At 39.7% G+C, this 13,350-nt stretch overlaps 1 protein-coding gene across 1 annotated transcript; it reads left to right on the forward strand.

Moving 5' to 3' along the window:
* The first annotated feature begins 6,275 nt into the window (after nt 1–6,275).
* On the forward strand, nt 6,276–13,134 carry LOC141288976 (FERM and PDZ domain-containing protein 4-like). Its single transcript, XM_073821172.1, has 4 exons — nt 6,276–6,281; nt 6,365–6,442; nt 8,314–8,418; nt 12,943–13,134. Exons 1-4 carry the CDS (start codon nt 6,276–6,278, stop codon nt 13,132–13,134), a joined length of 381 nt encoding a protein of 126 aa, XP_073677273.1.
* The last annotated feature ends 216 nt before the right edge of the window (nt 13,135–13,350 follow it).

Consider the following 13,350-nt stretch of genomic DNA (forward strand, 5'->3'; position numbering starts at 1 on the left):
GAAATTTAGTAATAATTTATAGTAATTTAGTAGTAAAAACAGTAATTTACAATCAGTAGTATTTTTCATTAGGAAAAAAGTTATTTACATCAGAAAAACTACTGGATGTGAGTAAAGATGGAATGTAGATATGCAGAATAGTGAGAAAAAAGCCTCTCCACATCCACTGAAGTTGTAGGGAGATGCAGGTACAGTGCAGCTGGGGCGAGTGTTGGCATTCGATCTTCCCTGGCAGCCCACCACTCCACCGCACTAACCTCACCTGCATCACTCTTGTCCATGCAGATGTAGCGATGCCACTCTTCTGTGGAGACATTCCTCAGCGCAGGGACAACTTGAACATAATCCTTAATATCAGGTTTTAAACCGGATACCTTGGCAGGATCAAAGATTGGGAGGACTTTGAATAGTTCAGTGCAAGGATGTCTCTCTATCACTGCCTGTAGCTTGGTTGAACATTCTGCCATTGCTTGCTTAAACAGCTCTGAACAAGTGTACCTCTCATACTCATTTAACTCCTTCAGTTGCTCTCTAGTCTTAGGACGCCAATCCTCAGCATCTGCAGTGCTGCCATAGTCAAAGAGCATGCTGAGGTCCTCCAGCTGGCTGAAGATTCTGGCAGCTGTGGGCGTGGAGGTTTCTTCCAGTTTGGTTAGGGTGGCAAGGATATCGGCGCTGTGCTCCACAATGAAGGAGGCCTGGACTTTCAGGAGCTTTCCGTTCCCTTCTAATAGAACTCCTAGGTCCCGCACAGCTTTAGAGGTCGGTGGCAGAGTTGGGATGAAGCCTTGCAATATATCTATATTTTCTGCCAGGTATTGCACAGCTTTTATCCAGGATCCCCATCTTGTCTGGACAGCAAAGACTGGCATGAGAGGAGACAGGCCCTGCTGCATCATGAAGGCCCTCAATTCAAGGCGACGTTTGGGTGACTGGCAGAAAACCCGCTTTACCAGGGCACACATCCGGTTCAGTTCTTCAAATTTGTCTGGAAACACCTCTAAAACCAAGTGCAGCAGGTGTGCCAGACAGGTGACATGACTGGCATTGGGGAATAGGCTGTGGAGAATTGTGTTATATGTCTTTTTCATATAACTAGCTGAATCAGTCACAAAAGCCCATACGTCATTGAAATTGATGTTGTTGGTGTTAAGACAGGAGATGACAGCCTGCGATACAGTACTGAAGTTGACACGATCTAGAAAAATTAGATCTGCTGCAACAGGTGGTTTGCCCACTGGCTGGAGGAGAATAGCAAGGACACAACAGCGACAAGCATCAGTTGTTTCATCAGCAATTACATAGACAGGACTTCTATGTACAGCCTGCTTGATGTCCTCCAAATACTGAGGAAATAATTGTGGAAGGTAATCAGAGTGTAGGTGAGATGGAGCAGGAACTGACCCTCCCTGTTTGCAGTACTTCTGTAAAAATGGTGAAAATTTTGAAGTTTTTTCCAGAGGGATGTCAGCTTCGATGAAGGTCTTAGATATACAGGAGGCCAATGTCTATGCTCTGAATGATGCTGTGGGGGGAGGAGGAAGTATTTTAATTAGAATTCAATTTGAAAGAGTTTTAATTGGCTCAGTATTGACACATTAAATTGGACACATTAAATTAAACTTTTAGTTACTCAAACTAACCCAGCAGCTGAATCCTTAGCCATCTTCAAGAATCAGCTAAAAACACATCTCTTCCATCTTTATTTGACCCTCTAAATTTTGCAATCTTCTATTCTAATTCTATTCTTTAAAAAAAAAACTAACACCAGCTTTTCTAATCTTTTTTAATTTTCTCTGTTAGTTTTCTTTTTATTTATTATACAGTTAGCAAAAGCAAAAAAGACCTCTAACACTAGCTTGCTCTATTCTGTTTTTAAAAAAACTTGCGATGTGCACTGCATTAAGCTAACTGAGACTTCTTGCAGCACCTGCATATCATTGTTCTTTTGTTGATTTTGATTGCTTACATCGTCCTCATTTGTAAGTCACTTTGATATAGATTACATTTACATTTAGTCATTTATCCAAAGCAAAATAAAATATACAATACAAGCAATACAAACTGTAATAGGTTGTAGTGCTGGGTGGTAGGATGACCTCCACAAGCCACGCCCCCCTACAAATTCTTCTTTACTTGACAGGGCTGTATATTATACATATCAAATCTAACCATTGCATAACAACCAAATGTGCTATTTATAAAAATTTACTGATGAAACGTTAACAATTTTCTTTTCATTGGCCAACAAGGTTATGATTACAGCTCCATATGTTTCGTTTTCCAAATTTAACAAGCTTCAGCCAGCACAGAATTGAACCTAGGATGTGGAATCCTTGGGTATGAATCCTGTAAAAAAAAGTGACTCACGATGAAAGAGCTGAAAGATGAGAGATCAAAAAACAAGTTAAAATGACATGCTTGTGATTGCGTTTTTACATCACATCCACTTTTGATCATGTTATCGGGTAGGGTAGGTTTAGGTGTACTGCAGATGGTGCGTTATTTTAAAATGTCACGAGCATTAGAGTTATAGTGCCATTTAGTGGACATTTCAAGTCAGAACTGAAGGACACGCACAAAACCAACGTAACATAAAACGTACCATATGCACATTCATCTGTTCCAGGGAAAGAATGAACACTCTTTTTATAGCGCCACTCAGTGGACATTTCACATCGAATATGTCACGAAACATACATGGCAAGACGTATTTCGCATCTTGCAAAGATGTTCTCAAAGGTATGTTTTTGTCATTAGATCAGTTTGTGTTTGTCAGATAAAATGGCAGATTCTGCATTATGATTGGTCAGATCGCCTGTTAATCAAACTCTCAACAAAGGGTCAATTGCCACAGTACTTCTTTGGCACTAGAAACACCAGCTCTAAATGACAGATTCCTTCTGAGGAGACACTTCCTCTTTAGCTAGTTTCTCCAACAGGGAGTAAATCTGAAGTAATTTGTTTACCCCACAATGCCCATAACAGAGAAGATCCGGTCCAGTCAGATCAGTGTATGAGATGTGAGGAGTGAATTTTTGTATGCCTCTATGTGAAGCAGTCCTTCAAGGGTAGGGACCTGAAGTGACGGAGCAGCAGTGGAACCCATTCCTCAGGATGAGTGTCGGAAACACAATGTCACTTGAGTTGAGGTATGACTCTGTCAGAGCCACAAAAAGTGGTGGAACTGATACCACTGATAGTGGAACAGTTTCCCAAAGTGAGGGGAAAGGCAAATGCACTGCAGGGGTTCAGCATCTGGTCAGGGACCATTTTCTTGAGCAGCAGATAAGGAAGACTTAATCACCAGCTTTAGCACCAACCCTTTGGGGGTGCCTTATGTGCCATCAGTGAGGCAGCAGACCTCAATCTTTTTAAGGGGAATAAGTTGCTGGAAAGCCGCTGACTGCTGTTTTGCAGTATGGAGCTTGTTAACATATGCCCTGGTTTCATATTCACTTAAGGCACCAATCTCCTTGACCGCCGACATTTCTGAATAACCCTGCTCCATTAGACCCATAATGGTGGTGAAGTCAAAAGTAGCTTAGTGACACAGGCTGAGAATGGCTGCTTCCAGGACCTCGAGATCTCCTAATGGAGGTATTGAAAGAACAGCAATGGCCTGCGGAGTCCGCACTCTGGGCTATATTGGGCCAGTCCAGCTTCAGCTTCTCAACAGAATGCGAAATAGCATTCAGCCATCCGGTATGAGCCATGAAGACTGCGCCTCCTGTCCGCTCCTCAGAGTCTGATGCGCTCTGGACTCTGGCATAGATCCTCACATGTGAATTCAACCAGAGAAATACAGTACACACGGTCCGGCGAGAGAGAGAGGGAGAGAGAGAGAGAGAGAGAGAGAGAGAGAGAGAGAGAGAGAGAGAGAGACACAGAGAGAGAGAGAGAGAGAGAGAGAGAGAGAGAGAGAGAGAGAGAGAGAGAAAGAGGGAAAACACTGCTCACTCTTCTTAGCCTCCAGCTCAACATCAGATCCCACAGGGTTCATGTGGTGCCTCGGCTACTAAGGACCATAGCAATTTAACTCCTTGAGAAGAAGCAAGCCGAGAGCTTTCATCTTGAAATTATCACAGTGCATTAAGTTGGAGGTGCACGCACCCAAACACTTGACACACCTCTCATGTGAGCCCTCACTCATACAAATGAGATGTCAACAAACACTTCCTGAACAACATTGTGTTCCCCCCTGAGGAAATAAAATATCCACTTGATGATGGTCACTGAAACACGATAACAGGCTAAATAAAACACTTCTTGAGGAAGAGAAATCTGAAAATTGATGATGCAGGCACGTCCTGTTGAAGCACTGATGTTGTTGTGTCTTAAGGGACAGCTTTGGAACCATCAGCCAATGGCCTTCCATGAAAATGATCACACCTGGAGGCTGTTCCCATAACATCAGCTATGGATGGAAACTGAATGTTACACTTACTGATGAAGACTGGACCAGATTTTTTCAAAATCGTAATGTAATTTTAAGAAATCTTGGAGTACGTCTTTCGTTTTTAATAAACCACTTTAAATCACTTTTATTGGACTCCCAGCAGCTGAATGTGCAATGTGAGTGGGAAAATCTGATACATGCTCTGTGATCCTGTTCTAAAATACAGGAATTTTGGTCTACGGTTCATGATTATATTCAAGAAGTAGCAGTATGGTGCTTTTCATTTTCCCCAAGTATTTATGTCCTAGAGGATCCATCTTTTTCACTCGCTAATGTTGAGATTAGAGAATAGATCTGAATAAGTATGGTAGGAAGACAAATTACTATGAGATGCTGGCAGTCAGCGGGACGCTGTCTATTCAAGAATGGGTTTTAGACTTAGAGAACGTGGCAGAATACAAAAAATGTCTTATAGGTAACTAGTAAACATGGACATTTAAAGGAGAAAGTGAGGCAAATATATGTAATGTATTGAGCATACAGGGTAACAACCTGGTGGTTAATCTTATTATTTAATGATTTCTAGTAATCCGTGCCTAGGGGGTACGGGTTTTGACAATAGACTTCATTTCACGAAATATACACTCCATTTTAAAATGAAATATATTGTTTTGCCTGTTGATGAAAAATAATAAATTGTAACACAAGAGAAAAAGAATAAATAATGAAAAGATAAAAAAAAATGCATGGCATGACCTCATCAATTGCTTATAAATCTCTCATCTTTGTCCACCCAGGTGAATGTGTACAAAACAGAGCCAGCCCTCTGAAGCGGTTCACAAGGTCCGGTTCTGTCCTTTCAGGGGATGGCCCGGGTCCAGGATGGGAACACAGAGGAATATGACAGGTGCAGTCATTAATAATCCTCTTATGTCAAAAGAGAACAAAGAGGCATTACCTTATCTTCCCACATGTACAAAGGAAATCACCTCAGCCATATAACACCGAATCAAAAAATGACACAAAGCATTGATGTTTTTATTAATGGCCAGCTGTTATATAAGATACAGAGAAAACTGTCTAATGCTGGGATAGGGATAGGTGGCAAATCATGGACAATAAAATGCAATATATATTTATAATTTGTGCCACCCTAGAAATGAGGTTTCATTTTATGGACACTCAAGATTTTTGTTGTCTTATTTCGTAGCTCTGTGATGTTAGAGGACGGTCAGGATGGTATGGACAGTGGTAGCCTGACTCCTGGCTCAGCTCGACAGGTCTGCATCCAACGCCATCCAAGCCACGGCTTCGGGTTCATTGCCGGCAGCGAACGGCCTGTCGTTGTACGCTCTGTCACTGCGGGTAAGACATATGTCTCTGTCTGGAGCCGTGGGACAGATGTCTGTCCTCCCCTGGCTCTGGTGTGCCAGCCAGTCAACTTCATTCTCGAGTTCTTCAGATTTGAGATGACTATAATCAGATGGGAATTCAGATACTTGAAGTGCTCGATTAGGTTTCTGTTTGATGCCTTGATAAGATAAGTATGAAAATCCACTGTAGGATAGGTTAATATAACTGCCTTAAGAAACAAGTGTGACTAAAATGATTTAGCGATCTATATCAGCATATATTTTAGGACAAGAAAAGAAGACGACAATGTCAGTGTGCTTGAACTGATCGAGTCTATAAAGAGCAACACGAGTTTACAGACTCCTCCTTTACAGAAGGACCCTCGAACGGCAAGCTTTACCCCGGAGATCAGATCCTTGGCATCAACCAGGAACTTGTGAGCGACGCGCCCCGGGAGAAAGTCATAGACCTTGTAAGGTAACACCCTTTACTGTCACCAGAGGGAAGGGCCTTGTCTGGACGCATGACTGTGCTTTATGTATTTCTTTTCCATGTGTCTCCATCAGATAAGAGAATTCATTTCAGATAAGACACTCTTTGCACATTCCGCAGCTCACTTGCCAAAATGTCTTTTTCTTCTGCAGGCGCTGCAAGGACTCGATTGTTCTCACTGTGCTGCAACCACAACAGGTAGTTAAAGACATTATGTCTTCTCCAATCCAAATGACATTAAATCAGTTCCTTTCAGTGCTACAGTCAAACTGCAATGCCGATTTCAATATAGTCTGTACATTTTTACTGGGATTTGAAATTCAGGCTCAGCTTTGTGTACAAAAACACACATTTGCTTTGTGCCAATGTTGCATAACTACTATACATACAAAATTACATAATTAGTATTTTGAGACCAAAGCTCCGGAGTGAAAATGTCATGTGAATGATCCTTGTCATCGTTCCCCAATGCACTGAGCTCAATGGAGCATTAACCCTGCCGCCACATTGCAAGCAGGTCAAACTGTAACAGCGCTCAAAAGTTTAAACAATTTTAGCTTTGACCTTGGTTGCTGTTGAGCTTGCGGAGTACAATCAATTGCTCAGCTGTTGACAGAAGAAAGACTGATCCTCTGTACATACAACTCCAGTTGTACTTCCATTCTAAGTCATATCATGATATTTAGAGAAAAGTGCTGGGTAGATTACATACAAATTGTAATCCATTACAGATTACATGGTGAAAATTGTAGTTAGTAACAATCTAGGTTACTTGTTTTAGGTGATGTATTCTGATTCTGACTTTTTTATCTAACTTGTTTTAAACTTACCATTAAATGTACCAAATTCCCTTTAAAATTGCCCTTTTGCTATTTCTAACACTTGTCAGGGTCAAAGCACCAGAAAATGTATTTTATTGCATTGAAGGCCTGATGTAAGTCATGTGAACAGGGCTTTAGCAATCTAACTGAACTACCACAATGTGTTCATTGTTTTCAAATCTATTTTTGTCTTGTTTTCAAGTAAAAATGTATAAGTGTCCATAAAATAAGTCACTTTTACTTGAGAAGCAAAACTGCATAAGATATTAGGACTTGTTTGCAGAAAATATCTTGATTTTAGGGTGTGTTCACACTTGTAAATCGGTTCGTTTGGTTCATTTGGTCCGGACCAAAATGAAAAATGGTACATCTGGTCCTGGTCCGCTTAGCGTTCACACTGGCAATTTTGACAGCGAACCTAAAGATACAGAACCTAAGACGTAGTGATATGTTCACAACCTGATTGGTTGGGTTGAATGATGTATTTTCGTGACAGAACTCACCGAACACTCCAAAAAAAAGGAAAAGGTGCATTCAACTTAAAGCCGCTTTAAGTCAAATACACCTAATGCCGTCTGCTGGACTAAGTGTGCTCATTGTTGCGTGTATATGATTTTATTTTCACCACCTTCGAACTCACGAAGAGCTCATAAAAGGGACTATACCTCCTCGTTGCTCCACGTTTGCCTTCTTCTCATTTTGTTTTGGATACACTACTTGTTCTTTTCGTGAAATCATGTCGAACAGTGTTGCATCTTGTGTCATTACCTTCTGTTTTTGGTTCATTTTGAAGTATTTGGTCCTTGTTGTGTTCATATTTTATTCGAACAGCACCAGAGTTCGTTTCTGAAGTGGACCGAGACCCATCTTTTTAGCGGTCTCTGTCCACTTGTTTGGTTCGGATGGCAGCGTTCACACTTACTCAAATGAACCGCACTAGCAATCACACCAGAGTTCATTTTAATCGAACCAAACATGACAAGTGTGAACACACCCTTAATTTTTCTTACCCTATTGGCGATAGTTTTGGTCTTGTTTTAAGCGTAACACAAGTTAGTGAGCTAAAAGTTCTTATACAATTTTGCTTTTCAAGCTAATTTATACTTTTTAAGGATGTTTTGCTTTTTTAGGACAAGATGAATGGTTTAAAGCTTTGACTCTAAATGAAACTAGTCTTAACCTTTTTCCTGTCTATTTCTCTCTTTCTTTCTTCCTACCCTCCCTTTGTCTTTCTTTTTGTTTCCTTAGTCACCTAAATCTGCCTTCATAAGTGCAGCCAAGAAAGCTCGCCTGCGAACCAATCCCCCCAAAGTGCGCTTTTCTGAGCAAGTGTCCATCAGCGACCCAGACTCAGTATGTGCTGCTGCCTCTTGCTCACATCACACCAGTCATATCTGTGCTAACACAGCTTTCTTTATGTGCTGTAACGAGACTTCCACAACACCGACGCTCCTGATAGACTCGGTAGCTCCTGGATTGTAAGATTTGAGTTTGTCGAATGGACTCAAGGTATTTTGTGACGTGACTGTTCACGGCTTGTTCATGCTAATATCTGTTAGTTTTTACAAAGTCAATCTGTCAATCGTTAGTGTTTCTTTTTGAGAGTGTTACATGGCTGTCATTTCAGAGTTTCAATATTGAAGTGCGATTCACTCCACATCTCCTGCTCATCTCATTTCATCAGACTGCAGGTTTATTACCCTGAGGGCCAATGCGTAAATCCCTCTCTGATGGTGCTTCCTTAATCTAGATGTGGTCCACCATTTCGAGAAGCTAAAAGGATGTGCACTTCTCCTGTGGTTTTGTCTTCCTCCACTTCCTCTATGAACTCCAGACTACATTAAAGTGCATACGTCAAAACGCAGGGCTTGGAATTGACTACGCTTGATTTGGTTGAAATGAAAGGGCTCTAGCGTTTCTCTGTTTCATAGGCGTAGGGTAGATTTGCATAGAAGTCAGTCGGGCAGATATTGACAGATGTTCTTTTTCTGAATAGATTGCGAGTCCTAGTTTGTTTGGTTGCTGAGATTTATTCGGATTTACAACAATACTGCAGATACTGAAATCGCTATTGAAAAGGGGCATTTTTTACAGCAGGCGCTTTGAATAATTCCCTCTGAGGTGTTTAGTTTACAGAGTTACGTGGAGGAACTTAGTGTCAGCTTCCTTTGAACACTTCCAGCCTACTTAGCGGTAATTGAATAAGGTAGCATCGCATCTAGAGAAAGGCCGAAGCCTCCCCATGACCTTTAATGTTGTTACTAGACATCCATCCATTCGTAGCTTTTCATTAGCACTACAGCTGCCATCTCCTCTTGGTGAACATGGGTCGATAGCACCCATGTTAATTTCAATGTCCATGGATTATGTCCCATACAGTTTGATATCTGCCTTGTGAGCAAGGAAGAGTCAACACTACACCCTTGGGTGCTGGTCGCACCAATTTAATAAAGCGGACCGATGGGAGGGGTGTGCAGCTCTCCTGGAAGAAGAAACTTGCTGATCAGGCCTAGAGGGCCAAAATCGGTAAAGATCAAACCACCCTCACCTGAGCCTCCTCTAATCATGTCAATCCATCTTGTGTGATCAGCAGGGGCCAGCGGGGCTTTCTTCATTAAAACTCGCCTGTCAGCACAGTCAGTACACAAGCTGCTACGTTTTAATAAAGGGGTTAGGCTTAAAGACAAATGCCAACGTGGGACTTATTATTCATATCACATCACCTCACGCCGTAGCTAATGTGCAATTGATTGGAATTGTGCTGAATGTATGAAATAGAGTTAGCCGACCTGCTCACTTCACTGCCTGTCATAACATGATTCCAACCGACACGCCAAATTGACGCTTGCTTATTTGTTTCCATTCTGTATCTGTGTATAAAGTGTAAAAGCACTTTGCACATGTCTCCAAAAGCAAGCCTAAAGGTACTTTGGGTAAAACACTTGCCAAATGTACTGAATCATTTAACTTTCATGGGTGTATCAGACCTCATTCAGTGTCAACATTTGATTACATGAAGGCATTTTATTAATGACACTCAGTGGAAGATAAATGGACAGCTGATAGAAAGTTATGGCACTGAATTCGAAAATAACATGGATCCTGGTACAAATCGATATGATTCTGACATCGGGATAATGACCTCTCATTCTTGAAACAAAACTGCCTTCAAGGTTTCTCACCCACTTCAAGGTGCACTAAGTCATTTTTCACTCTTTTTAGAAGTTGAATGCAATGAATATTTAATCAATATAATTAAAATAGAATCAGTAACTGCTATAATCTAGAACTTCCCATTGCAAAATAAAATAATCATAGGTGCATCAAAATGTAATGCCAAAACTTTGTTTTAAGACTTTACTGAATCTTCAGCAACAGGCATTGAGATAATATCCAAGGTCATTGTCATTCAGAAAGTCATTCTGTCTGGAAGGTTCTAGAGACCATTCTGAATATACAGCCTGTTCTCATTGCTCATACGTAGGTATTAGTATGTAAAGTTTACAAGCACAAAACGTAGATTTTTGTCAGTTTTTGTACATTTTTATTGATTTGACACAGCATGTCACAATCTGTGACGGAGCAGGTGGGAGCCAACGAGTGCTCGATTTTCCTGCTATAAAACCTGTTGTAAAGTTTCTCGAAGCAGCAACTTTTGAATTTGTAGCAAACACATCAGCGCAGGTTTTGATGCTTACGATCACTGCTCAGGATGGAGACGAAGATCACAGAAAAAGGCTTGGATTTGGTTTTGGTCCTCGCAGTCATACGGATTCTGAAGATTTGGATTACAGTACACAAATACAATTGATTAATTTTGTAATTATTTTGCGTTTTCTTCCAAAGTTTGCAAACCAAGTGAATATTACATTGTTATTGATGGTATTCATATTAAGGGTTTAAAATGTCTTGTTTAACATTGTGTATACCTTGGAACAAGTTGCCAGCAGAAATCACATGGAATGAAATTTTATTTCATATTAGGTAAATGAATGAACAGTTTAATAATGCAATTAAACAATGCTATTGATATGACAACTAAACGCAATAATAATAAAATGAATACTGCGATTTCAATATTCATTAGTATTCATTTGTAAGCAATGTTGGGGAAAGTTACTTTTAAAAGTAATGCATTACAATATTGAGTTACTCCCTAAAAAAGTAACTAATTACGTTACTTATTTACTTTTTATGGAAAGTAATGTGTAACACTACTTTTGCGTTACTTTTTAAATCTGGGCAGGGCTTGCTTGTTTGTTTTTAATATAAAAAGTTTTATTTTTGGCAAATGTAAAAGCCTTTTTATACTAAAGCCTCAGGCTTAGAGAAAAGTAAATTGAGGTCTGTAGAGTAGACCGAAGAAGAAAAAATGTCAACTCTTCAGCAAATAAAAAAAGGAAAACAAATGTTAGATTATCTTGAGTAATTTTTGCTTATTAGTTGAATTTCACTGTTTTGTTCATTTTGAAGAATACTGGATCTGTTTTTTAGTGAGTGAGATGAATTAATGCATGTATGCATGTCACATTTACTCTAGAACTAAAGTAACTTATACTCACAATTTCTCAACATGGGGACAAGAGATCTGTTAATAAATGGGTGAAAAAGTAACTGGCGTTACTTTTTTCAAAAAGTAACGAAGATATTTTCTTGTAAATTAAAAAATAAATGCGTTTCTTTACTAGTTACTTGAAAAAAAGTAATATTATTACATAACTTGCGTTACTGTTGATGCGTTACCCCCAACACTGTTTGCAAGTCTGTAAAGTTGCTTATCCGTAAATAATTAATATTTTAGGTGTCGTCAATACATCAGTATTGTATATTATATAATATATGTTTAAATGCTGAAAATACGTTAGTATTGTATGTTTTAGTGTCTGTAACAACATAAGTAAATGTACATTTTGTAGAACCACGTTTTATGTGAAATACATACAAATTATCATTAGATCACGTTGGAATATAGGCATCAGAGTCTTGAATGTTATATGGATAGCTAGAGGTGGCCAGGAGGGGTGTGAGATGGACCAGACCCAATGCTGTTTTATGTATCATCGGCCAACAGAGCATTGCAGTCTTGAGATGAAGAGCCTGTGCAAGAACTGTGCATGTAGGGTCTGATTTTCCTAATGCTCTAAAGAGGAATGGGCCAAGCACTGAACCTTGAGGCACTCCGCTATTTGATGTGATTTAGAAACCCTCTCCAGGATCTGCCATGAGGTCAGGCTCAAAATAGTACAGTGTACAGGGAGAACGAGTGACACAAGAATCTGGTGACTCACTGTTTCAAAGACAGCCGACTGCTGCAGTTTAATGAGGGTCGATGGTTTGGAATTGGTCCTGGCCAGCCACAGGGTTTCAGAGATGGCACCTTTGAACCAGAAAAATTAATGAGCCAGTTCAAAATGAACAAAAAATTACTTAGTGCACCTTATTGGAAATAAAGTAGATGCCTTGAAGAATTCCTCTCTTAGCTACAGATATATTCTGCAATTGAATTTAATGTTTGTGTCCAGTTGATCTGCATTTATAGAACATGGTTTCGATTTGAATTAGGAATAGATGTGATATGACGTCTGCTTAATTTTATACTCTGTATGTCTAAAGTAGAGTTTTGGTAATATTCCTTTAAACTTTTGCTCATAAGTCAAAGATTTTCCCTTTAACCATTGTTTCGGACTTGATATGTTCTTCCTTCAGGTTTTCCATACAGTTTAAAGTCTCATGTGTTTCTACATTCGTCTCTTAGAAGATATTAGATGTTCTTATTTGATTCTCTGTATTGATCTATTGAGTCTTTTCTTTTCTTAATATCTCATCCAAGGTTCACTGACTGTTTTCTCTCCTCTTTCTCCCCTCTGCCTCTTTTAGACCATGCTTAAAGACGAGTCTCTGCTTCTGATACCAAATGTGTTGAAGGTGTTTCTGGAAAATGGACAGATCAAATCCTTTACGTTTGACAGCCGCACCACTGTTAGGGTGAGTGTGATGGGAAAAGCCTTCCCTGTTACCAGAAACACGGGGAATTTACCAACACTGCTAATTTACATCTGCCGTCCCTAGGCAGGTAACACAATGACAATATACAGAAATACACTACTTAAATGACAATATACAATAACAAATACTTAGAATATTGTCTAAATGTGGCATCTCACAATCACATCCAGTGATGGACATCAATGACACTGTTAGTGCCCTATTCATTCATTTAATTGAGTGTAGGTACATAGAGGCATTTAAATTAAAATTAAATTTTGTTAAATATATGTGACTTTG

The sequence above is a fragment of the Garra rufa genome, chromosome 16 (assembly GCF_049309525.1).
Source record: "Garra rufa chromosome 16, GarRuf1.0, whole genome shotgun sequence".
Taxonomy (NCBI): domain Eukaryota; kingdom Metazoa; phylum Chordata; class Actinopteri; order Cypriniformes; family Cyprinidae; genus Garra; species Garra rufa.